Consider the following 26,935-nt stretch of genomic DNA (forward strand, 5'->3'; position numbering starts at 1 on the left):
TAACCTTTTCACCTCCTTAGAGTGCTTACAAAACAGTGTCCACCCATACACTGATGTGGAAAACTGGGGAATGTGTAGCTAATATCCCAGTCATTAATACAGGTACTTTTATAGGAACTTCAAGAGCAAATGAGAAAGCATCGCCTTGTCCATCAGACAGAGATGGAAAAGATCCTTGAAACGAAGGACGAGACCCAAGAAACCTTGGGTGGTTCCATCACTGATTGTGCCCACCACTGAAAGAGTATGGCAGTTATGGCAGTTGACTCATGGACATCAAAAATTGTCAGTGAGACTGATGCAGGACTTCAAAACCCTCAGGATTCATTAGATTCCCTGAGACATGAAGAAACTGTTGCAGCATTTCAAAAACTTGCAGGGATCATTGGATTCCCTGACACATGAAGTAATGGACAATAGATTGGTTTTGGACTATCGCTTGGCTGCTGAACGAGGTGTATGTGTGATTGTTATTTATATACCCTCTTTCTAGGATTTCTGGAAATCTTTTACAATACCATGTTGATTCATATTGTTTGTTACATCACTACTTGCATGTACAATTCATGTTTGCTACACCACATTGAGCCTTCGCTGGCTGTGGGAAGAGTCATCACTACTAGCCTGTGCTTTATTACTATGTGCTTGTGTAATACCTCCCATGCTGATGGATTTTTGTATACCTGTTTCTAGTAAGTCCCTTCAGCGAAGAAACTTGCTAACACTATCTGGCTTGACTCCCCACTTCCCTTTGGTATTTTTCAACTCTCTTTCTGAGAAGTCAGGGAGGGTGTGATCATTTCCTTTTTCTTGTTTTCACCTCCCTTCCTGAGAAGTCAGGGGAGATTACCTCCTTTTGGTGTTTTCACCTCCTTTCCTGAAAAGTCAAGGAGAGCATGATCACCTCTTTTTGGGGTTCTCAGCTCCCTGACAAGTCCGGGAGGGCATGACCACCTGTGTTTTAAAACAAAAGAAATCGAGAAATGTAGAAGGCTGAAATTCTGAAAAGGTGTACTTGAATCAGACAGCAGAACACTTAAGGTTAATTAACTATTCAATGTGAAATAATAGTTCTATATACATATATTTAGATGATATGGTAATATGATGGCTCTCCTCGTGATTGGCATTTGTTGAATGGTTTGGTGGTGAGAAAATTGTAGGCAAGGATTAAAAGGCTGAGGGAGAGAAGTCAGAGTCATTTGGTTGCAGGATGAGAGAGGCTGGAGACTCAGGACTCCAGAATCCAGGCTACATTTTTGGCAAGCCATGTGGTAGTTTGCCTGCCTCATTCACTTTTCCCCCTAAAGACCAAGAACTTTGATTGAACCTGATTTTAACTGATCCTGAGGTCCACCAGGGAGCTAGCCTGGACATTATAGGTATACATAAATCCATCAACATGGGACCTATTACACAAGCACATAGTAACACAGTCTAAAAGTGATGTAACAAACAACATGAATCAACATGAGGAATTATACATGTCTATCAATCCCAGAAATAGTCAGAACCAATCTATTGTCCATTACTTCATGTGTCAAGAAACCCAATGATTCCTGCAAGTTTTAAAGTTCTGTAACAGTCTTAAAAATATTTTTTCATCTCAGGGAATCCAATGATTCCTGTGGGTTTTGAAGTTCTGTAACAGTCTTATCAACAATTTTTGATATTCATGAGTCAGTTGTCATACACATTGGGTTAACAGTCATGCTTTTTCAGCGGCACATGTAGTCAGAGATGGAACCACCTAGTGTTTCTTGAGTTTTCTTATTTGTTTTGAGATTTTTCTTTTTCTCTATCTCTCTGTCTCAGATGGCCAAGGCAAATATGGCTTGTTGGCACTCAACTGATTCCTTCTCCATCTGTAGATACAGTCAAACCCTCTACCCCAAGCAGTTAACCTATCTAGTCCCTTCCATTCACCACTTTCTGGTTCTCTCCACATCACCTGGCAATTATATTGGAGCTGTTTGGACTGGACACTGCCCTTCAGTCGGATTTTAAAACCTGTATTCTCCCTGATTGTAATCCCTTTTACCCATCTGGTTGCATCTAGGCTGATTGATCATGTAGTCCCATTCTTACATCAGATTGCTTTTTGGCTGATTGATCAGTCTGAATATTGAAGTTCTAAAGACTCTCTGGGTGTAACCTTGGCTGCCATGGTGTCCCACCTGTATTTTGCCTGGGGCTCTGGAGCTGGGCCCTGCCTCTCGTTTCCCTGAGTCAGTCTACAATCTGATGCCCAGTGGAAGCCCTTGTTGCATTTTCGACATGGGGTTTGGGTCTTGTTCTCTCATCCTGTCTTCTCATTCTATCTCTAGCTTTCAGATGCCTTACTTTACTACACTGAAAGCATTGACAAGTCTCTCTTGAAGTCCCTTGCCAAAAAGGACCCTGTCTTCCCATGTTCTGCATCATATGATGGGTATAAAAGGCATTTGTTCCCACTGTGGCACATCTTATGATCTCCTCTAAAGGAGCATCCTTGTGTAGTCCTAGTATAATTCTTCTATAGACCTCATTAGCATTTTCTCCAGCAAGACTTAATGCTTGTAAGAATCCTTGTTTCAGAGATCTGGCCCCTAACACACACTGACCTTTTGTTGCTATGTTTCATTAGAATTCACTTTGACACATTATTTTTTTTTCTTTTTCAGTTTTATTCATCTTTTTTCTCTATTCACTGCCATCTAGCTGCCCCCTGTTATTATTTTTTAAGGAAATTCTTCGGTTATTTAGTTTTCAATTAATTTTCATTACAGAGGCCCTTTATTAGGCATAATTTTACTATGTATGGTCAGTAAAAGATGTATTTAATATTTCTGTTTTTCTGCATTTATTTGAGAGGTTTTTATGCTATTAATACATATTTTTCCTAACTTTTCTAAAAATTGTACTCAGGGCCTTTATTGTTATTTTTAATTTTTTTATTATATTTATTCAAGAGAGGAGAAATTATTCTATTATGGTTTTAATATCTATTTCTCATTGTAACTCATTCAACTTTTCCTTTAAAAATTTATATGCTATGCCATTTATTTCATTTATAATTTGCATAAAAATTAATTCATTGTTCTTTTAGCAAAATGTAATTTCCTTATTTTTCTCCTTTAATTAGATCGATTTTGCTCTTTTTCTGAGATTATAGTAGCTACCTCAGCATTTTTAACTTTTGCTGAAGCTTAATAGTTTTTGCCTTTTCCCTCTTTTAAAATCTATTTTTGTCTTTCTCTTTCAAGTACATCTCTTACAAAAAATATTGTTTTTTGGTTTCTCATTTGTTCTTTTTTCTTCCATTTTATGGGTAAATTTATTATATTCACAGTTATGATTCTAAATGTATATTTCTCTGCATCTAATTCTCTTAGACTTTTCTTTTTCTACCTCTGTACGAGATTATTTTGCTTTTGTCACATCCTTTCCATAATCTACCTTCCTTCTTAACTCTCTTCTTCTTTTATCCCTTTTTTTCCCTCTGTTCTGTGAAATGTATTTCAGTATTCAGCTTTATCTATGTAATTATATCTTTCCCTTCTTTGATCAGGTTGAGAGTAAGATTCAAGTGTTGCTTGCCCTACTTCCACTCTCTTTTTTGTTGTATTTGTGTACTGTCCATTTTCCCCATTTATTCTCACCCTTCCCCTTCTCCCATTGTATTTATGTCCCCACCCTTTCAATTACTCCTAAATGCTCTGTCATTTTAAATTCCCCTGGGCTTCTATTGCTGATAGAGTTTGGGGGGAGGTCACATATATATCAACTCCATATTACAATGTAAGCCAGTGGTCCTCAAACTTTTTAAATAGGGGGCCAGTTCACTGTCCCTCAGACTGTTGAAGAGCCTCACACTCTGTCTCCGCCACCTCAGCCCAGTGCTGGAAGTGTGCAGTTGACTGTCACTTTGGGTCTGATTTTGCCATAGGCAAGCCGCATCAACGTCCTCAGTGGGCTGCATCTGGCTCGAGGGCCGTAGTTTGAGGACTCCTGATATAAGCAGTCTACTATTTTTGTTTAGTTCTTTACAATTGTTCATTCTTTGTTTTTCTTAAAAGATGATCTGCTTACCTCTTCTGGTCTTTAACAGGAATGCTTTGAAATGCTTTATTTAGTTAAATGTCCTTTTTTTTTTCCTCCTGTAAAATTATACACAGTTTTGCTGGTCAAGTTATCCTTGGTTGTAAGCCTAGATCTTTTGTTTTCTGAAATAACATATTCCAAGATTTCTGCTACGTTGTGATCCTCACAATAGCTCTTGGTTACTTGGATTCTTTCTGGATGTTTGCCATATTTTCTTTTTTGCCTTGGAAGCTCTGGAATTTGTCTATATTGTTCATAGGAGTTTTCATTTTGGAGTTTCTTTTCTAGCTCTAAGAGATCTAGACATTTTCTTGAATTTGATCTCCAGTTTCTCTCCCTCTCCACCTAGCTCGTATTCTAATAGATTAAGTGATCTGTCCTCAATTTAGTTCTCTTGATTTTGCTTGAGATACCTCACATTTTCTTGTATTTCTTCCCCCAGTCTTTTGGCCTCTTAAAAAAAAAAGACTACATATTTCATAGAATCATTAACTTTTATTTAGTCAAATGTATGTTTCAAGGAGTTTTTTTCCCTTGGGTTAGCATGTTCATCTTTTGTTCCAAGATATTAATTCTATTTTTTATATCTTCCACACCTTCATTTGGTCTTTAAATTTGTTCTCTCTCTCTCTCTCAACTTGTCTTTTAATGATTTCAGAAATTCTGGTTGTCATTTTGTTGAAGTTGAATTTTTCTTTAATGCTTTACTGGTAGATGTTTTCAAGTCAGTCTTTTTACTGGGTGTTAGGCCCATTCTCACCTAACTAATGTCAATCTGTCCTAATGCCCAGGCCTGTCAGAAAGAAACTGGTAAATATAATATCAATTTTACCTCTGTTTTGAGGTCCCCAGATCCTCTGACTGATATCTCATAGGGAAGCAGTTTTAAGCATAACAGAGCACCTGAGAGTTTTGGCGAACAAGCCTAGACTTTTTTCGTGTGGTTCACATCTACTCTATGATCTCCTGTACTTATCTTGGTACTGCTTCTCCAGGCCAAACTCTAGATGGTAAGAGAGAGTTCTTCCTGCCCAGAACTTGTGAGGTCACAGACACAAGCCAATTGATGATGAAAGTTACATCCCGAACTTCAGAGTGAAATTTTAGGATTCTCCCCATGGCTGGAGGTCCCACCCACGAAGGAAGTCCCTAAGTACTCAACTCCAATCACATCCAGGGACCTAAGAGACCATTGGCCTACTTAAATCTCAATTGCACTTGCCTGACCTTTCTAATGGACCTTTACAGCTGGGTTTGTGGCTTTAGCTTCCCTGTTGCTATATTGACTCTTCATTGTGATATTTTTTTCTTTGTTTATTCTCTCAGTCTAATTTTTTTTTTTAACAATAACCTTTTATTTTCAAAACATGCAAAGATAGTTTTCAACATTCATTCTTGCAAAACTTTAGATTCCAAATTTTTCTCCCTCCTTTCCTCCCTTTATTCCTAGATAGCAAGTAATCCAATATATGTGAAACCTGTGCAGTTCTTCTATAGACATTTCCACACTTATCATGCTTTCAGCCTAATTCTTGACTTTGAAGTTTGTTAGTTATGAGCTCTGCATATTTCTAGGGAAGGAACATCTGTTCTGAGCTTCTATCCTCTTACATCTTTCTGCTGTATTCACTGCTCAAGTTGCAGGATTGCAAGCTTTCACTGCTCCCAAAATGATGTGATTTAGACCAGAATTTGGTTACTGCTCATTTCTTGGATTGTTCTCTTCAAGTATCTTACTCAGGTTTTGTTTTGTTGGCTTGTCCCTTTAGGGAAATTTTAATAAATTGCTGCTACTCAGTCTTCTGGGAAGCTCTACAGCTTCAGTGTGACTGAATTACAAGCTTCTCTTTGGTATAGTGTGTCTGCCTTGGTTATTTTACTGCAAATTTATGCCTTAGACTGTTGGCTAGAATCAAGACCCTGGACTACTTCAGAACCATGCAGCTACTCCTTATTTCCAGAACTTGTTCCTTGAAGAGTATACAGCAAAAGCCATATTAGGAAACTGGGTAGTATGTGACATAAATATTCAGTGGCATATATTTCTGCACCTTACACTAATTTAGAGATCCTTGGGGTTTTTTCCTATCCTTTGTACCCAGTATTTCTTTTGAGTGAATTACGGTGCTGAATCCAGACTACTGTTTTCTTAAGCCTCCCTGAGCTGTAAAAGATAATTCACTGTGACTTTTCCATGAATTGCTTGATGAGAATTCATTCTGATGCATTTTCTAGATCTTTGTAAAATTGTTTGGTGGAACAATTCTAATTCTTCACTATCTTGCCAAATCATAATTGTTTAAGATAAAAACCTTCTAATTGCCTAACTGACAAATATACTTTATTTTCCTTACATTGGCAATTTAGCTTTTTCCAAGCCTTCCTCTACAAGAGCCAAGGAGTACTTGATTTTGTCTTTTTTTTTTTTTTTTTATATTTCTATATCAAGCTTTGTGAGCTTTGTGACCCTCCCATTGACCCATAGTACTTCTATCCTACTGATTTATGCTTGGTCTAAGGAAAAGCTTGCCTTACACCTATTCCCTCTTTCTTCATCTTCATTCTCTTCTTAAAAACTAGAACTGAATAAAAATGAGTTTTCTTTTATCAGAAAAAAAGTTTGTATGAAACAGTTGAGAATGTTGTAAAGAAGGTCTTGTTCAAGTATAGGCTGTACTAAAGTGACTGAAATCACTTCTGTGATTTTGTGATTCTGTAATATAATTCCTAAACTTCCTTTGAGTCCTTTCTCTTCCATGAAGTCTTGCCTTTGGTTCATTGTTGAACTCCAATAAAAGTTACTTTTTTTTTTTTTTTTTTTTTAAACCATTTGGGTATATGTGGCCTGTTTCCCTAAAAATCCCTTCAAGAGAACCAAATCCTATTTCCTATTATAGTAATGCCAGCTCTTAATGCCTTTGCATAAGAGCTTATACCATAATAGGATATTGATATATATTTGATTTATTGGGTCTACTAATTTTAGAAACACACTGCTGACTTCTGATATTTCAGACTTTTTTTGAATTAAATAGAATGAGATTTTTGAGTCAAATTATTACGATTAACAGTGAAGGGGGTGGAGCCAAGATGGTGGAGAGGACACACAATTCATTCTGAGCTCCTCTACTATGCTCAAACTATTTAGGAAGTTCAGTCTCTGAATTAGTGCTGGACTGTCAGAACCCATGAATATTGGAAGTACAACACATTATCAACAAAAGATAATCTCAGAGATCACCAGAAAAGGTCTATTTTGGTAGGGCGTGGGCATGGGAGGAAGCCAGGTGCAGACACAGATAGGCAAGCAGGCAGAGCTCACACTGAGCAGACAGGGTGTGGTCTCCAAAGGCAGAAAATCTACCAGGAGGACTCTACCACAATGTCAGCTACTCTGCCCTGGCAGCAAGCTAGCAGATCAGCAAAGAAGTTATAAAACTTCCAACATAAACACAGAGGGCAAAGAGTGCACCCCAAAGCCACCAGAGTCTCACAGCACCTGGTCACACCTACCCAATACTGTAGTGATTCGAAGCCCTGCACAGCTCTTGCCGTTCCACTGCCCCTTTGCTGCCACTTACTGTTGTCTGGTGAGGAAGCTTGGAAAGTTCTCATTGTCCCAAAAGCAGACTGCAGCCCTTTCCTTCCTTCCTCCCTCCCTCCCTCCTTCCCTCTCTCCCTCCCTCCTTCCCTCTAACTATAGATGGCTTCTATAGTGAAAGAGAGCAGATTTCAAACATTGAGGAGACTAAAACCAGATTGTCTCTAGATGAAAGCCTAAAGTTGGATATCATTTGGTCTCCACCACATAATAAATTAAAAGGGATCTTAAAAGAGAGCTAGAACAAGAATAGGTGAAGGAAAGGAAAACCTTGCAAGAGGGTCTGGATAAGGCATATAACTTATTAAAAGATAGAATGGAAAAAGAAAACAATTCCCTGAAAAATAGAATTTGTGAATTGGAAAAGGTAAACAACTCCTAAGAAAACAGAATTTGTCAATTGGAAAAAGAAAATAACTCCTTTAAAAAAAATAAAAATTGATGAAATGGAAAAAAAATCCATAGAACAAAACAACTTAGTTAAAGACTCAATTGGACAAATACAAAAAGAAATCATAAAAGTAAATAAAGAAAATAATACATTAAACATTAGAACTGAACAAATGAAAATGAATGACTCAAGTAGGCATCAGTCAAGCAAAATCAAAAAAATGAAAAAAAAAATTAAATATCTATTTAGGAAAACAACAGACCTGGAAAATAGATTTAGGAGAGATAATCTAAGGATTATTGGACTCCCTGAAAATCATGATGAAAAATAGAGCCTAGACTTATTTTTCAGGAAGTTATCAAAGATAACTACCCTGATACTCAGAAGGTAAAATAGCCATTGAAAGAATTAATTGGTCACCAACTGAAAGAGACCCAAAAATTAAAACTCGAAGGAATATCATAGCTAAATTTCAGAACTATCAGACCAAGGCAAAAATACTACAAGCAGCCAGGAAAAAAACAAAACCAAAACAATTTAAATACCAAGGAGCCACAATAAGGATTACTCAGAATCTAGCAACACCCACATTAAAGGATCAAGAATGCCTGGAATTTGATATTCTGAAAGGTAAAGGAACTTGGTATGCAGTCAAGAATAACTTAACCAGCCAAACTGAGCATTATCTTCCAGCGAAGAAGATGGACATTCAATGAAATAGGTGGAATACATTTATTTCAAATGGAAAAACTAGACCTAAACAAAAAATTTGATCTCCAAATATAGGACTCAAGAGAAGCATTAAAAAGGTAAAAAGAACTCTTGAGAACTGTATTTCTGGTATGGGTATACATAAAGAGTACATGTATAATTTGATTTTATTGTTATAATATAAAAAAGGACCCAGAGATGCAAAGATTGTACCAGAGAAAGGGAATACTGGAGATAAAAAGAGGGGAACTACATCTCACAAAAAGTCAAAGGAAACCTATTATATCTGAGGCAAAGAAGGGAGGAAGATGAACATTGTATGAATCTTACTCTCATCAGATTTTGCTCAAAGAAAGAATATTAGACATACTTGGTTTACAGAGAAACTTCTCCCATCTCATTGAAAAGTGGGAGGGAAAAGAATAAAAGGGAAGGGGTAGACTAAATAGAAGGGAATACAGAAATAGTAGGGGAGAGATATAAGAAAGAGGAAGGGATTCTAAAGGTGGGGAGTGCTGCTGCAAGTGGTGCCCATAAGTTAAATACTGAGGAGAGGTATAAGAGGGAAAAGAAAGAAAACCATAATCTGGGGATAATAAGATGGCAGGAAATACAGAATTAGCAGTTTTAACTGTAAATGTGAATGGGGTGAACTCTCCTATAGTGTTCTCTTCTCTAAAATGTAATCGTTCTTGGGGAGCTTCTGGAATCAGCCTTAATTTCAGTTCAGTTCAGTAATCCCAAATACAGCCAGGAGTTAAAGTCCAGATCCTTTATTTTCTCCTTCAAAGTTTTGTCTCTTTTCATGGGCCTGGTTAGCTTTCTTAGAGGCCTATCTCTTTCCTTGGTTCCAAGAGCTTTCTCCAAAAGTTTCCAGCCAGCACAGAAGTAGAAGTTGGAATGAATCTTGACTCCCCTCCAAGAGTGGGCTTCTGGGTTCCTGTGGGCTTGTGAGAGCTCCTCCTTATATATGCTCTCTTAAAGGTGTGAACTCTAATAAGTACTAAGTACATAATCACTTAGCATCTTGTTCCAAGTTCTGGCCCATATAGCCAGAATACTACAATATGTTATTTATAGGAAACACATTTGAACCAGAGTGATACATACAGAGTAAAAAAAAAAGGCTGGAGCAGAATGTTTCAGGTGAAGTCATAGAAGCAGTATAGCTATCCTGATCTGAAGTAAAATTGATCCAATTAAAAGAGATAAGGAAGGGTACTATGTCTTGCTAAAGGGTAGCATAGATAATGAAGCAATATCAATATTAAACATATGCACCAAGTGGTACAGCATCTAAATTCCTAAAGGAGAAATTGAGAGCTGCAAGAAGAAATAGACAGCAAAACTATAATGGTGGGAGATCTCAACCTTTCAGTCTCAGAACTAGATAAATCAAGCCACAAAATAAATAAGAAAGAAGTTAAAGAAGTAAATACAACACTAGAAAAGTTATGTATGATAGATCTTTGGAAAAAACTGAATGGAGACAGAAAGGAGTACACTTTCTTCTTGGCAGTTCATAGAACCTATACAAAAATTGATCATATATTAGGACATAAAGACTTCAAATTCAAAGGCAGAAATAGTAAATGCATCCTTTTAAAATCACAGTGCAATAAAAACTACATTCAATAAAAAGCCAGAGGAAAATAGACCAAAAAGTAATTGGAAACTAAATCATCTCATCCTAAGGAATGAATGGGTAAAACAGCAAATCATAGACACAATTAATAATTCACCCAAGAGACATGATCTACCAAAATTTGTGGGCTGCAGCCAAAGCAGTAATAAGGGGAAATTTTATGTCTCTAGAAACATATATTTTATGCTTACTTGCATAAAATAGAGAAAGAGAAGATGAGTGAATTAGGTTTGCATCTAAAAAAAGCTAGAAAAATAGCAAATTAAACCCCCCCCAATCAAAAAATAAACTTGAAATTCTAAAAATAAAAGGAGAGATAAATAAAATTGAAAGTAAAAAAAACTATTGAACTAATAAACAAAACTAAGAGTTGGTTTTATGAAAAAAACAACAAAATAAATAAACCTTTGGTAAATTTGATTAGGAAAGGGGAAAATTGTTAGTCTTAAAAATGAAAAAGTAGAACTTTCCACCAATGAAAAGGAAATTAAGAGCAATAATTAGGAATTACTTTGCCCAACTTTATGCGAATAAATTTGATAACCTAAATGAAATGGATGAATACCTTCAAAAATATAGGTTGCCTAGATTAACAGGAAGAAGTAAATTGCTTAAACAGTCCCATTTAAAAAAAGAACTAGAACAAGCTATTAATCAACTCCCTAAGAAAAAATCCCCAGTACCAGATGGATTTGCATGTGCATTCATTTAAAGAACATTTAAAGAACAATTAACTCCAATGCTATATAAACTATTTGAAAAAATAGGGATTGAAGGAGTTCTATCAAATTCCTTTTATGACACAGACATGGTACTGATACCTAAACCAGGTAGGCTGAAAACAGAGAGAAAATTATAGACCTATGAATATTAGACCCTAATGAATATTGATGCAAAAAATCTTAAAATATTAACAAAACAATTATAGACAATCATCCCCAGGATAATACACTATGACCAAGTAGGATTTATACCAGGAATGGAGGGCTGGTTCAATATTAGGAAAATTATTAGCATAATTGACTATCAATAATCAAATTAACTAAAACCATATGATAATCTCAATAGAAAAAACATTTGATAAAATCCAACATCCATTCCTATTAAAAATACTTGAGGGTATAGGAATAAATGGACTTTTTCTTAAAATAATTAGCAGCATCTATTTAAAACCATCAGTAAGCATCATAATATCTAATGGGGATAAACTGGAATCATTCCCAATAAGATCAGGAGTGAAATAAGGTTGCCCCCAATCACCATTACTGTTCAATATTGTGTTAGAAATGCTAGCTTCGGCAATAAGAGATAAAAAAGATTAAAGGAATTAGAGTAGGTAATGAGGAAACCAAATTATCACTCTTTCCAGATGATATGATAGTATACTTACAGAACCTCAAAGATTCTACTAAAATGCTATTAGAAATAATTCACAACTTTAGCAAAGTTGCAGGATACAAAATCAAACCACATAAATTCTCAGCATTTTTATACATCACCAACAAAACCCAACAGCAAGAGATACAAAGAGAAATTAACTGTCAAAATAACTGTTGATAGCATAAAATCTATCTACCAAAGGAACGTCAGGAATTATATGAGCAAAATTCCAGAAAACTTGCACACACATAAAGTCAGATTTAAAAATTTGGAAAAATATTAAGTGCTTTTGGATAGGGCTGAGCAAATATAATAAAGATGACAATACTATCTAAACTAATCTATTTATTCAGTGCTATACCAGAGTCCCAAGAAACTATTTTAATGACCTAGAAAAATTAACAACAAAATTCATATGGAAGAACAAAAGGCTAAGAATTGCAAGGGAACTAATGAAAAAAAAAAAATCAAATGAAGGTGGCCTAGCTGTACCTGATCTAAAATTATATTATAAAGTAGTGGTCACCAAAAGTATTTGATATTGGCTAAGAAATAGATTAGTTGATCAGTGGAATAGGTTAGGGTCACAGGACAAAATAGTCAATAACTATCTCAGTCTAGTGTTTGACAAGCCCAGAGATCCCAACTTTTGGAATAAGAATTCACTATTTGACAAAAACTGCTGAGAAAATTGGAAATTAGTATGACGGAAACTAGGTATGGACCCACACTTATCACTGTACACCAAAATAAGATCAAAAAGGGTTCATGATTTAGACATAAAGAATAAGATTATAAATAAATTAGAGAAACGTAGGATAGATTACCTTTCAGACTTGTGGACAGGAAGGAATTTGTGACCAAAGAAGAACTAGAGATCATTATTGATCACAAAATAGAAAATTTTGATTATATCAAATTTAAAAAGTTTTGTACAAACAAAACTAATGAAAACAAGATTAGAAGGGAAGCAATAAACTGGGGAAACATTTTTACAGTCAAAGGTTTGATAAAGGCCTCATTTCCAAAATTTAGAGAGTATTGACTCTATAAGAAATAAAGCCATTCTCCAATTTACAGAAGGTCAAAGGATATGAACAGACAATTTTCAGAGGAAGAAATTGAAACTCTTTCTAGTCATATGAAAAGGTGTTCCAAATCATTATCTTTGGAGAAATGCAAGTTAAGACTACTCTGAGATAACACTACACACCCCTCAGATTGTCTAAGATGACAGGAAAAGATAATGATGAATGTTGAAGGGAAAGTGAGAAAACTGGGACTATGATACATTGTTGGTGGAATTGTAATGAATCCAACCTTTGTGGAGAGCAATTTGGAGCTATGCAAAAAGTTATCAAACTATGCATACCCTTTGATCTGGCAGTGTTTCTACTGGGATTATATCTCAAAGAGATCTTAAAGAAGGGAAAGGGACCCGTATGTGTAAAAATGTTTGTGGCAGTCCTTTTTGTAGTGGCTAGAAACTGGAAATTGAATGGATGCCCATCAATCGGAGAATGGTTGAATACATTACAGTATATGAATGTTATGGAATATTATTGTTCTGTAAGAAATGACCAACAGGATGATTTCAGAGAAGCTTAGGGAGACTTACATGAACTGACGCTAAATGAAATGAGCAGAACCAGGAGATCATTATACACTTCAACAACAGTACTACATGATGATCAATTCTGATGGATCTGAATCAGTTCCAATTGTTCAATAATGAAGAGACCCAGCTACACAAGCAAAAGAACTATGGGAAATGAGTGTGGACCACAACATAGCATTTCTACTGTTTCTGTTATTACCTGCTTGCATTTTTTTTTTCCTTCTCGGTTATTTTTACCTTTTTTCTAAACATAGTTTTTCTTGTGCAGAAAGATGACAAATATGTATACATATATTATATTTAACATATAGTTTAAAATATTTAGCATGTATTGGACTACCTGTCATCTAAGTGAGGGGATTGGGGGAAGGAGGGGAAAAATGGGAACAGAAGTTTTTGCAAGAGTCATTCTTGAAAACTTACCCATGCATATATTTTGTAAATAAAAAGCTATACTAATAATAATAATAATAAAAGCATAGTTGTGATCATAAATTAATCAATTGACAGCATTTATTAAACATTATTATGTGAAAGCCACTATACTGGTCACTGAAATTACAAAGAAAAAAATTAAACAAATCATTAATAATGGAAAACATTAAAAAAAAAAAAGATTAATATTGAAATTGAACCAGGATTAACCAAAGGCACCCAGATTTCATTGTCTTTTAACTGTTTCTCTTTCTTTCCCCATTTTTTCTCCCTTTCCCTTTTTGTGTTCTTATTCTGCTGTTTTCCCTTTGATATCATCTTCTACCTCTTATTTTCTGTCCTGAAAATACTTTTATTTCTCTATTCTTCTTTTCTCTTATTATACCTTTCTTTCATCCTCTTGGCTTTTCAATTTATTTTGATTCTATCTCTCTCTGAGGCTACCCTTAATTACATCTTCATTTTCTTCTTCAGGTTTGGCCCCAAAACTCAGCACCTGATCTTGAATGAGAATTGTACTTCTGTACACAATCTTCGCAGCCTTAAGATTCAAACTCAGCTCAACCTCATTGATTCACACATATTTCCCCAGCTTACCAGCTACAATTACAAGGTAGAATATCATTAATTATTCTTTTTTGATTGGTCTTCTGGGAATTTTTTTTCTTATTCTGTTTATTTTTCTCAGGAGGATCTGGCTACTTTCTCCCTGCCTGTAATTCGTGGTGAATGCCTTCTGAAGTACCAGCTGAGACCCAAACTCCATTGGCACAAGTATGTGATTTTGGAATCATCATACTGCTGAACTTTGATTAGAGGGGTTGAGATCATTATGCATTTATTAGATCTTTGAATTCTGTCATTTGAAATTCTATATAATAATTTTGTCTTTATTAGAATAGTTTTCTTGTTTATACTTTGCTCTTCTCAGAGTGTTTTTAAAACTGTAGACAATAACTTTGCTTTAAACTGTCTTTTTGTACAGTTTTTATACTTAGAAGGTTGAGTGGTTAGATTTTTTTTTTTTTTTTTTTTTTTTGGATACCTATAGTTTTGTGGAATAGTTCACTGTTTTTGAAATTACTGAAATTAATTTAAGTTGGTAGATACTAAGGCTTTCTGATTTGTTCCTGTTAGTATCCTAGGCCTGAAAGTGCCAGAGAGCTTGAACAGCAGAAGAATTTAATTGTCATAACCCTTGACGATTAAGTAAGCCAATTGTGCTAGAGATAAGGCATATATTGAAGGCATACTAATCAAAGCTAAGGTTAAGAATAGGAATCTATGAGTTGATTAGTAAGAGGAATTCTGTCGAGAAACATCTTTCTGCCAAGTCAGATTGGCCCCATCTTCTTTATGTCAGGTGCAATAGGCTTACCCCAAAGCCCAGAAAAATTTGGGGAAATGTTAGAAGTAGTTTTGAGGATTCAGAATTGTAAAGGGAGTTGTTCCACTTCTTTTATTTTAGATGAACTCTGACAATTTGATCAAACTCCATGTTAAAGAGTTTTCTGGAGATTGTTGTCAAGCCACTTTTTCCAGATATCAGAATTGTCTGTGCCAACCAGTTGCTAACCTTCCTCTCATTTAACTAATATGGATTTTTTTTTTTTTTTTTTTCTCCTCCAGGGATGCCTGTATCACTTACAACCCTGATGAATTTGTGACAGAGGCTCTGGACTTACCTAATTTCCAGGAAAGGGTTCAGGAGTATAAGGAAAACATGGTAAACAGTATAACACAATTACGTGAGTAGAATCCTTTTATTTTGATTTGTATTCTGGCAGTGTCTTTACACAGTAAAGATTTTATTGGTATCTTGTTGATTATCTAGGATGGTTGTGTGGATGGATTAGATAATTCATTGTGTTTGAATTTATGCATGAATAATTTAATTTTTTTGTCTTTCAGTTTAACTAGATAGCTGATGGATTTCTCCTAAAGAAATGATTCTGGACAGCCTTATGGTTTAATGAAAATAACATTGGCTTCTTGTTCTAACTTTACTAGGAACTCATATAAGAGCTTAGACAAATCATTTCCCCTGTCTAGAACTCAATTTCTTCATTTGCAAAATGAAGCACTTTGATTTTGCAAGTTCTGTCTATAAAATTTACATATTCATAAATTGTCAGAAATGGAAGATTTAAGGGTTTTTTTGAAAACAGATTTAAAGAAGCGAGGCTCCATGTCATAGATCAATTTTAGTGGCAAATCTGGTGATCAAGCCAGGCTCCTGCTTTTTTTTTTTCTTTTCTGAGGCTGGGATTAAGTGACTTGCCCAGGATCACACAGCTAGGAAGTGTTAAGTGTCTGAGACCAAATTTGAACTCGGGTCCTCCTGAATTCAGGGCTGGTGCTCTATCCACTGCGGCATCTAGCTGCCCCCTCCAACACTTTTTTTTAAAGATGTTTTCTCATCTTGCCTAGGCAGATATTAAGGCTACAATTACAATACAAGTACAAATACAAGTTTTTTTTTTTTTTTTTTTTTTTTTTTTTAATCATTGTATATATTTTTTTCTACTTTTTTGAAATGTTCAGGTTCCTAGTTATTGTCAATTAATGATTTTCTTTAAGCAACTGAGAATTCTCAAAACCATAGAATTCTTTTTATTTGTGTTCTGGGAAAATTTTATTCCAGAGTGATTGTTAATTTTTTGAAAAAAATAGTCATGACTTAACTAGTTTTGTTGCTTATCAGTCATTACTGAGAGTAGATTTTAATAAGCCACACAGTTCTTTTTATGTTTATAAGAGAAAAAAGGACTGTTTCTGGGAGAAGTGTGATAGAATTTGCCTGTATAATTCACAGGTAATTGAAGTCTTTGACTGTCACATTCCTAATGTTTGCCATGAGGGGAGGGAAACCATTCTTTTTGGTTATCAGTCTTTGTTTAAAAAAAAAATTGAAGAAAAATAGTTATTTATGTAATTACCATGTTGAAACACATGGTCTCTCCTACATTGAATAACTAAAACCAAATCTGAGTTGAGGAAACTCATTCTTTCTCTTTACCCTGAACTAAAGTTATGAGTTTGATTTATCTCTGTAAAGCTGTGTGAGTGACTTCTTAATACTTGATTTTTGAGGCTTCTGTTGTGGGCTGTAGAGTTGAATATTGTATAATTCTTGGTCAGGGAAAATGGGATATTTTCCATATACTTTTCAACAGGAAAAGGAATACAATATCCAGAAGTCATCTTCCTCGGAACAGGCTCTGCCATTCCAATGAAGATTAGAAACGTCAGTTCCACACTTGTGAACATAAGGTATTGTTTTGAAATAGTGAAGAGTTTTTTGGTTTTGTGATTTCTTTGGTAGAAAGATTTTCAAAACTCTCAGTGATGGATTTTGGACATGAATACACTTTCCAGACCAGATCAACTATTTTCATTTCTCATTAGGGCTATAATATGATGCCATGGCTATTTTATTTGTTATTGTTAATTGTTAATAATACAGTTTCATTGTAAATTCCATATATATCATTTGGGAGTTATGAAAAATATCCCATAATGTGAGGTGGGGATGCTTAAAATTTTATCATGGTAAGCATCTGTTAAGTGATATTTTCACTGAAGACTTAGGCAGTCATGTCAATAATAAGAAGCAAATGTAGCATCATAGAAAAGCACTGATTTTGCACTCAAAAGATCTAAGTTCAAGTTTCATTTCAAGTATTTGCCCTTGAACAAATCATTTGCCTGTCTAAGCTTGTTACCCCCTTTGCAAAATAGAATGATAGTCTCATTAACACTTACTTCACAGGGTGCTAATGAAATAGTAGTGTACTGATTAATCAGGAAACTTTTGGTTATAGTAGCTAGGTGGTACAGCGGCTACAGTTCTGGTCCTGACGTCAGGAAGACCTGCCTCAGACATTTAGCACCAGCAGCACTACTGGGCAAATCACTTAACCTCTATTTATATCCATTTCCTCATCTGTAAAATGGGAATAATAGCAGCTACCTTGTAGGATTTTCATGAAAATCAAGTGACATAATAATTGCACGGTGCCTGGTGTTTATAATAAATTTTTTTTGATTGACTCCCTGAAGAATATGACTCCCAAATGAATACTTAGTTCTTTCTTCATTGAAATAGTTACTTTCTATTTCTGTACTGTTGTTGATATATCTGATTCCCTCTGATTATCTCCTTGAAGAAAAGTATTTATGATTATAAGTATAAAGTTTTTGAATGATCTAAACTTTGTTTTCTTTAAATTCTTAATCTTGAGCAATATTTTCCAAATGATTTGGGCAGGGAGGGGAGAGACTCCTGGAGGGCAGAGCCAAGATGGTGGAGAGGACACACATTTCTTTCTGAAGAACTCCTATAATCCTCAGACTAATTAGCAAACCCAGCCTCTGAATTAGCTCTGAACTGGCAGAATCTATGAATATTGGGAATTCAACAAATTACCAGCAGAAGATAATTTTGAAGATCACCAGAAAAGATCTGTTTTAATCAGAAATGGAAAGAAGCAGGCCAAGCACAATCAGGCTGAGCACAGACAACAGCACAGGCAGTTCAAATTCCCAGGATGGTTTGGATGCCCCGTGGCAGAGAATCTCCTGGGCGGAATCTACAGTAGCAGTGTTGACTACTCTGTCCTGGTTGCAAGCCAGTAGATCAGCAGAGTTGTAAAACATCCAACACAAACACAAAAGGTAAATCATGAATCTTGAAATGCCAGAATTTCATGGGACCTGGCCATGTCCACCCAGTACCAGGAGTGAGTCAGCACTGATGCAGCACAGCTGCAATTACTTATAGAGGAAGCTGCCACTTGTAGAGGAAGCTTGGAAAACCTCCCCTACCTTCCCCTACCCTAAAACTAACTTTTTTTTTAAAAAATGAGTAAAAAAACAAAGAGAACTCTGACAATACACAGTTTTTATGGTGAAAGAGAAGAACAGATTTCAAACCCTGAGGAGACTAAAAAGCAGATCATCTCCAGATGAAGTGAGTGATATAAATTGGTCACCACACAAGGCTCTCCTAGAAGAAATTAAAAAGTATCTTAAAAGAAAGCTAGAAGAAAAATGGGAAAAGGAAATTAAAACTTTGCAAGAGGGTTTGGAAAATGCATGCAACTCAGTAAAAAACAGATTTGATAAAATGGAAAAAGAAAGCAACTCCCAGAAAAACAAAATTGTAAAACAGAAAAAAGATAATAACTCCTTAAAACCAGAATTTGTGAAATTTTTTTTCATGGAACAAAACAACTCATTTAAAAATTAAGTAGGACAAATCAAAAAGAAGTACAAAAAGTAAATGAAGAAACTAATTCACTAAAATTCAGTATTGAATAAATGGAAGTGAATGACTTAGTGAGACAACAAGAATCAGTGAAGCAAAGCCAAAAAATATAAAATACCTAATTGGGAAAACAACTGACCTGGAAAACAGATCTAGGAGAGACAATCTGAGCATTATTGGATTCCCTGAAAATTATGATTTAAAAAAAAGAAAGCCTAGACACTATTTTTCAGGAAATCATCAAAGAGAACTGTCCAGATGTCTTAGAATCAGAAGGTAAAATAACCATTGAAAGAATTCACTAAATACTTCCTGAAAGAGACCCTAAAATTAAAACCCCAAGGAATATCATAGCTAAATTTCAGAACTATCAGATCAAAGGAAAAATATTACAAACATCCAGAAAGAAACAATTCAAATACTGAGGAATCACAATAAGGATTACACAGGACCTGATATTCCAGAAAGAGAAGGAACTTGGAATACAGCCAAGAATAAATTACCTTGCTAAACTGAGCATGTTCGTTCAGGGAAAAAGAAGATGGGCATTCAATGAAACGTGATTTTCATTAATTTCTGATGAAAAGACCCGAATTAAAAAAAAATTTTGACCTCCAAACATAGAACATAAGAGAAGCATAAAAAGGTAAAAGGAAAAGAACTCTTGAGAACTGTATTTCTGTTAAAAAATCTATTATAATTAGGGGAAAGAAGAGAGGGGGATAAACATTGTGTGAATCTTACTCATCAGATTTTGCTCAAAGAGAGAATTTTAGAGATTTGTTTTCACTGAGAAACTTCTCCCACTTTATAGAAAAGTGGGAGGAGAAAGAGGAAAAGAGAAGGGGTAGGCTAAATAGAAGGGAAAATAGAAATAGTATGGGAAAGGTATAAAGTAGGAGGGTCTCTAAAGGGAGAGTACTGCTTGAGGCAAGTAGTGCTCATAAGTAAAATACTGGGGAAGAGGGAAAGGCGAAAGGAAAGAGAAAAGTATAATTTGGGCTTAGTAAGAAGGCAGGAAATGCAGAATTAGTAATTTTAATTGTAAATGTGAATGGGGTGAATTCTGCCATAAAGCTTAAGTGGATAACAAACTGGATTAAAAGCCAGAATCCTACAATATGTTGTTTACAAGAAACACATTTAAAGATAAAAGGCTGGATCAGAATCTGCTATGCTTCAGATGAAGTAAAAAAAGCAGGGGTAACCATCTTGATCTCAGATCAAGCAAAAGCAAAAATTGATTTATTTAAAAGAGATAAGGAAGGAAACTATATATTGCTAAAAGGTACCATAGATAATGAAGCAATGTCAATATTAAACATATATGCACCAAGCATCTAAATTCCTAAAGGATAAGTTAACTCTTTTAAGAGTTGCAAGAAGAAATAGACAGCAAAACTATAATAGTGGGAGATCTCAACCTTGCAGTCTTGGAACTAGATAAACCACAAAATAAATAAGAAAGAAGTTAAAGAGATAAATAAAATTCTAGAAAGTTAGGTATGATAGATTTTTGGAGAAAATTGAATGGAGACAGAAAAGAGTACACCTCAGCAGTTCATGGAACCTATACAAAAATTGACCATATATTATGACAAAAACATCTCAAAATCAAATACAGAAAGACAGAAATAGTAAATGCATTTTTTTCAGATCACAATGCAAAAAAATTAACATTCAATAAAAGGCCAGGGGAAAAAAGACCAAAAAGTAATTGGAAACTAAATAATCTCATCCTAACAAATGAATGGGTAAAACAGCAAATCATAAACACAATAATTTCATCCAAGAGAATTACAATATTGAGAAAACATATCAAAATTTGTGGGATGCAGCCAAAGCAGTAATAAAAGGAACTTTTATATCTCTAGATCAGTGGTCCTCAAACTTTTTAAATAGGGGGCCAGTTCACTGTCCCTCAGACTGTTGCAGAGCCGGACTATAGTAAAAACAAAAACTCACACTCTGTCTCCGCCCTTCAGCCCATTTGCCATAACCCGGTGGGCCACATAAACATCCTCAGGGGGCTGCATCTGGCCTGTGGGCCATAGTTTGAGAACCCCTGCTCTAGATGCTTACTTGCCTAAACTAGAGAAAGAGAAGATCAATGAATTGGGCTTACAACTAAAAGAGCTAGAAAAAGAAAAAATTTAAAACCCCTAATCAAATACTATACTTGAAATTCTAAAAATAAAAGGAGAGATCAAGTAAAATTGAAACTAAAAAAAAAAACCTATTGAATTAATAAATGAAATTAAGAGTTGGTTTTATGAAAAAACTAATAAAATAAACTCAGTTAATTTGATTAGAAAAAAGAAGAAAATCAAATTGTTAGCCTCAAAAATGAAAAGGAAGAACTTTCCACCAATGAAGAATAAATTAGAGCAATAATTAGGAGTTACTTTGCCCAATTTTATGCCAATAAATTTTGACAACTGAAAAATGGAAGAATATCTACAAAATTATAGGTTTCCCAGATTAACAGAATGAGGAAATAAATTACTTAAATAGTCCCATTTTAGAAAAAAAAAAATAGAAGAAGCTATTAATCAACTCCTTAAGAAAAAATCCCCAGGACCAGATGGATTTACATGTAAATTCTACCAAACATATAAAGAACAATTAATTAACTCCAATACTATATAAACTTTGAAAAAATAGGGAAGGAAGGACTCCTACCAAATTCTTTTTATAACACAGACATGGTAGTGATACCTAAACTATAAAACAATCAGTTCTGATGGACATGGCTCTCTTAAACAGTGAGATGATTTAAACCAGTGCCATTTGTTCAGTGATGAAGAGAGCGATTTATACCCACAAAGAGGACTGTGGGAATTGAGTGTTGACTACAATATAGCATTCTCACTCTCTCTGCTGTTGTTTGCTTGCATTTTATTTTCTGAGTTGTTTTTGTTTTTTTTTTAATTCCTTCTTGATCTGATTTTTCTTGTGCAGCAAGATAACTGTATAAATATGTATACATATATTAATTTTAACGTATTTAACATGTATCGGACTATATGCCAGCTAAAGGAGAGGGTGGGAGGAGGAAGGGAAAATTTGAAACAGAAAGTTTTGCATAGGTCTATGTTGAAAAATTACCCATGCATATGTTTTGTAAATAAAAAGCTTTAATTAAAATTTTTTTTTTTTAAATTTTTAAAAAACTTTTTTTTTTGTTCATTTTCTTCTGGGCCCAATTTTTGAATGAAAGTTCCTGATTATCACGGTATATGTTTTGCTTTGGAGAATATTACAAAATCCTTTGTAGAATTTTTTTTCTATCCCTTCCTTCAATCTTGAAAGGAGATATTGATAGATAATCCTCAGTTATATTCATGGCATTGTTTTTATTCAGAAGACAAAATGATCATGTATCTCATAAAAGGTTTCTTGTTTTCTTGGGCCTTTGGACCTACTCTTTCTGATTCATTGTCTCTCCTAGCTAGTGCCTTCCTTCCAAAATGATCTAAAATGTTTTCATTTTGCAACAAGAAAAGGGTATTTACACACATGTATTGTATCTAGGTTGTATTGTAACACATGTAAAATGTATGGGATTGCCTGCCATCGGGGGGAGGGAGTGGAGAGAGGGAGGGCATAATTTGGAAAAATGAATAAAAAAAAATGTTTTCATTTTTTGTTTATACATAAACATTTGCATCTTGTCTTCCTTAGATTATAAATTTCTTGAAGATAGAGATGGCTTTTGCTTTTCTTTCTTATATCAATTCTAAATACAAATGTTGTAATATTTAATTAAAAACTTAAAGAAGTACTATATTTAAAGGTAATCTCTATAGGCTCTGTGTTTCTCTTCTCGTGTTTTTTTTCTTTTGGAACCTCTATAATTATCTTGATTATAACCATAACCATCTATAGCACCTTGTAAATTTTGAAACACATAAGTATACATTGTTGGTATTATTAAAAGGAATTCTCACAACTTTTCTTTGTAGTAAATAAATCAAAAGATATTTAAAGAACATTCTTCTGGTGACCTCATAGCTCTAGTCTTCTTGCAGGAGTGCCCAAATGCACCTCACATCTCCAAACTTCATTGTTGCCCAAATTAGATTAAAATGTAATTGAAAAAATGTTTAACAAAATCAAAAATAGAGTACAATACAGTTAATGTTAATTTGTGGTTTTCTGAGTCATTATATGTTCTCTGATCAGTTTTTATTTGAGTCTTAGAATACTGCTTTACCTTCTTAAGAGAGATTGGCTCATTAACTTTTTTTTTGATGGTGGTGGAGGTGGAGTTGGTAGTAAACCTGAATTTAACAATAATGATAAAAATAAATAAAATAATGATAATAAATTAAAAAAAAAAAAGACTAAAAAGGTATTCTTTCTGGCAGCTCTGACCAATCTCTCCTACTGGATTGTGGGGAAGGCACTTTTGGGCAGCTCTGCCGCCATTATGGGGAGGAAGTAGATAGAATCCTGGTTAACATTGCTGCTGTGTTTGTGTCTCATATCCATGCGGATCACCATACAGTGAGTAATGACCTAGAATCAAGGCTTCTTTTACTGGTTTTAGGATCCTTTTTATTATCACTTACTTTTCAATTTTTTTGTTTATTTTTTTCCCCCTTCAATACCAATTTTTTGATATTGAATTCTTTCTTACTACTGTGTTGTTTGTGAATATCTGTTGTTGTGTTTTTTAAATAGTATTTCAGAATTAGAAGGGACTTAATCTAACTTTTACTTGAACAAAAATCCCTTCTGCAAAAGTCTTTGCATAAAGACCTCTAATAAAGGAGGACCCACTGCTTCCAAAGCAGTCATTTCCCTTTGGGGATTTTCTCTTTTTTAATTTCCTTTTGATTTTAGTTCTTATCTGTGAGGTCAAGGATAATTGGTTTGTTTAGTAAGTCTTTTCCATGATAGAGCCTTTTAGTTTGGACATAGCTATCGTGTTTTTTATAAGTTTTCTTCACGCTAGTATAAAGAACTTCAATACCCTTTGTTGTTTCCATGGCATGAATTCAAGGACCTTTACAGTATCTTCCTGTGGAGCCAGTTTTTCAATGGCCTACCTAAAATATGCCTTTAATCCTTGAATTGTCATATATCGAGACACAGTGCCACTCTGATTACAACCAAAAATTTGTTTTTTTGACTGCTATATCACATTGTTAAATAATATTGAGCTTACATAAGTTTACTAAAATGTCTAGATATTTTTCAGACAAATTGCTATTTAGAATTCCTTCATATTGTAATTGTGAAGATAATTTTTTTGATCCTAAGTATACATTTTAATTAAATTTCATTTTATTAACTTTAATATAATAGATTCTTTTTTTAATCCTAAGCCTGTCATTGGTTGTTAGGTATCTTTCCTAACTTTGTGTCATTTGTAAATTTGATAAGCATTCCATTTCTGTCTTTATCTTAATCATTGATAAAAGTTTTAAATAACAGAGCCAAGGACAGGTCCTGCAGAATCTAGGGATCTCCTTCAAAAGTTGATTTAAACCGAGATTATTTTAAGAGTTCATCTTGGAATCTACCTAATTGAATTATCTCCTACCCTGAATAGCACAAGAGACTTTGTAAACATATCACCAGCATTTCTTTAAAAAAAAAAAAAAAAAAAAAAAAGTAGCCTTTTATTTTTCAAAATATAAGCAAAGACAGTTTTCAACATCCAGCCTTGCAAAACCTTGTGTTCCACATTTTTCCTCCCTCAATCTCTGCCTTCCTCATTCCCTAGACAGTAAGCAGTCCAATATAGGTTAGACATGCAGTTCTTCTAAATATATTTCTTGCGTGCCAAATATTTTGGCACGCAAGAAAAATCAGATCAAAAAGGGAAAAAAATGAGAAAGAAAAAAGCAAAGGTGAAAATACTATGTTGTGATCCACATTCAGTCTCTGTATTCATCTCTCTGCATACAGATGGCTCTTTTTGTTACAAGTGTATTGCAATTGCCTTAAATCACCTATTGTTGAAAAGAGCCATTACAGTTGATCATCACATAATCTTGTTGCTATGTACAATATTCTCTTGGTTCTACTCATTCATTTAATATTAGTTCATGTAAGTCTTTCTAAGCTTTCTGAAATCAGCTAGCTCATCATTTTGTATATAACAATATTCCATTTCATTCATATACCATAACTTATTTAACCATTCCCCAATTGATGGGCATTCACTCAGTTTCCAGTTCCATTCTTAACATTTCTTAATCTGCTAGCTCAATTAATTTGAAAATGGAAATAAGGTTAGTCTTTTATGATTTATTCTTGATATTTATTCCATTCTTCCTCCTATCCTTTTTTTCCCCCAAAAAATGCTTTCTACCATGATTTCTTCTTTAGGTACTAGATTTTCTTATATCTGTATACTTTTTTTTATCTGTCCTGTTCATTTTGAATAAGACACTCATTTGGAGAAATTTTAGATTTATCTTTTATCCCATATCTTTTTTTTTTTTTTTACCTGAGGCAACTGAGGTTAAGTGACTTACCTCAGATCACACAGTTAGGAAGTGTTACATGTTTGAGGCCAGATTCGAACTCAGGTCCTTCTGACTTCAGGGCTGGTGCTCTATCTACTGTGTCACTTAGCTGCCCCTATCCCAATCTTAATGTTACTAGTAAGATCAAGTTTGACACCTTTTGCTGCCTTTGTTCTAAAGCACTGATGAAAATGCCATCTGTGTTCCTAAGTTAGTGGTATTTACATGGTAGAGTAGATAAAATACTGGGTCTTGAGTTAGGAAGAAAGACCCAACTTCAATCTTGACCTCTGATGCTTACTAGTTTTGTGATCCTGAACAAGTCATTTAACCTCTTTCTGCCTCAATTTCTTCAACTGTAAAATTTGGAAAATAAATTATTGTGAGACTTAAATGAGACATTTGTAAAGCACTAAGCACAGTATCTGCCACATAGTAAGTGCTTACTAGACATTTGTTTCCTTTTTTGTTTCTTAAGATTCTTCATTTTTTGATATAAGATTTTAATCTTTAACATTGTTTTCCTGTTGAATCATCAGAACTAAGTCTTATACTTTCATGAGTTTCATGAAGTTCTCTGTCATATCCTAGATACAGAAGACAAGCTATGTCTGTTATTATTAGACTGACAAATTTCTGATCCATCACCTTTCAGGAGGACAGTCATCAATTATTTCTGTTTGCTTCTTCCTTCTTGTATAATCTCTCATCTGGAAGAACCTACATATCATTTCTTAAAGAAAAAAATAATTTATTTTTAATAAAAGAGAAACTTTTCCTATCACATAACAGAATGCATGATAAATGCTTAGTTAATTGGTTCATTTATGGATTTTCTCTTCCCTTTTTTTAGGGAAAAACCTTTTATGTCTTTTTATTAATTCCATATACTCAATGGTCCCTCTTTCCTTTTTCTCTGTGACATTCTCTCTTCCAACTTCTGAATACAGTTTAGTATTCTCTGTTTCTTTTAGGTTCTTTTTCTTTACTTTTATATTGATGCTTTTTTTTTTCCCTATTCATTATAATTTGAGGAGAAATATTCCTTAAGTTTCTTTACCCTTAAAGACCTCTCTGTAAGAGAGATCAGCTTATATTCTGGGCACAGATAGGGTGTATTCTATCATAGCTAAATGTCTATTTTATACAATTGGTTTGTATCATAATTTTCCCTGTTATATTCTACGTTCTTACTGAAAATGAAGTCTTCAGTCCTTATCTTTCTTTTTAGTAATTCCCTTAGAGACCTTCTGGGGAAGTCTTTATTGCCTTTTTTATCTGCTCCCAAGTACTTTAGTGATTAGAAATAGGATTAATTTG

The 26,935-nt window shown here is 34.3% G+C and overlaps 1 protein-coding gene across 1 annotated transcript in view; it reads left to right on the forward strand.

Annotated features, from left to right (window-relative positions):
* The window catches only part of ELAC2 (elaC ribonuclease Z 2), a 64,608-nt gene that overhangs the window by 33,224 nt on the left and 4,449 nt on the right, over positions 1-26,935 (forward strand). The window contains exons 13-17 of the mRNA XM_074312023.1: positions 14,339-14,477; positions 14,553-14,638; positions 15,494-15,612; positions 17,041-17,137; positions 23,504-23,642. Of these exons, the coding sequence (XP_074168124.1) occupies positions 14,339-14,477; positions 14,553-14,638; positions 15,494-15,612; positions 17,041-17,137; positions 23,504-23,642 (580 nt within the window). The remainder of the gene's footprint in view (positions 1-14,338; positions 14,478-14,552; positions 14,639-15,493; positions 15,613-17,040; positions 17,138-23,503; positions 23,643-26,935) is intronic.

The sequence above is a fragment of the Sminthopsis crassicaudata genome, chromosome 4 (assembly GCF_048593235.1).
Source record: "Sminthopsis crassicaudata isolate SCR6 chromosome 4, ASM4859323v1, whole genome shotgun sequence".
Classification (NCBI taxonomy): Eukaryota; Metazoa; Chordata; class Mammalia; order Dasyuromorphia; family Dasyuridae; genus Sminthopsis; species Sminthopsis crassicaudata.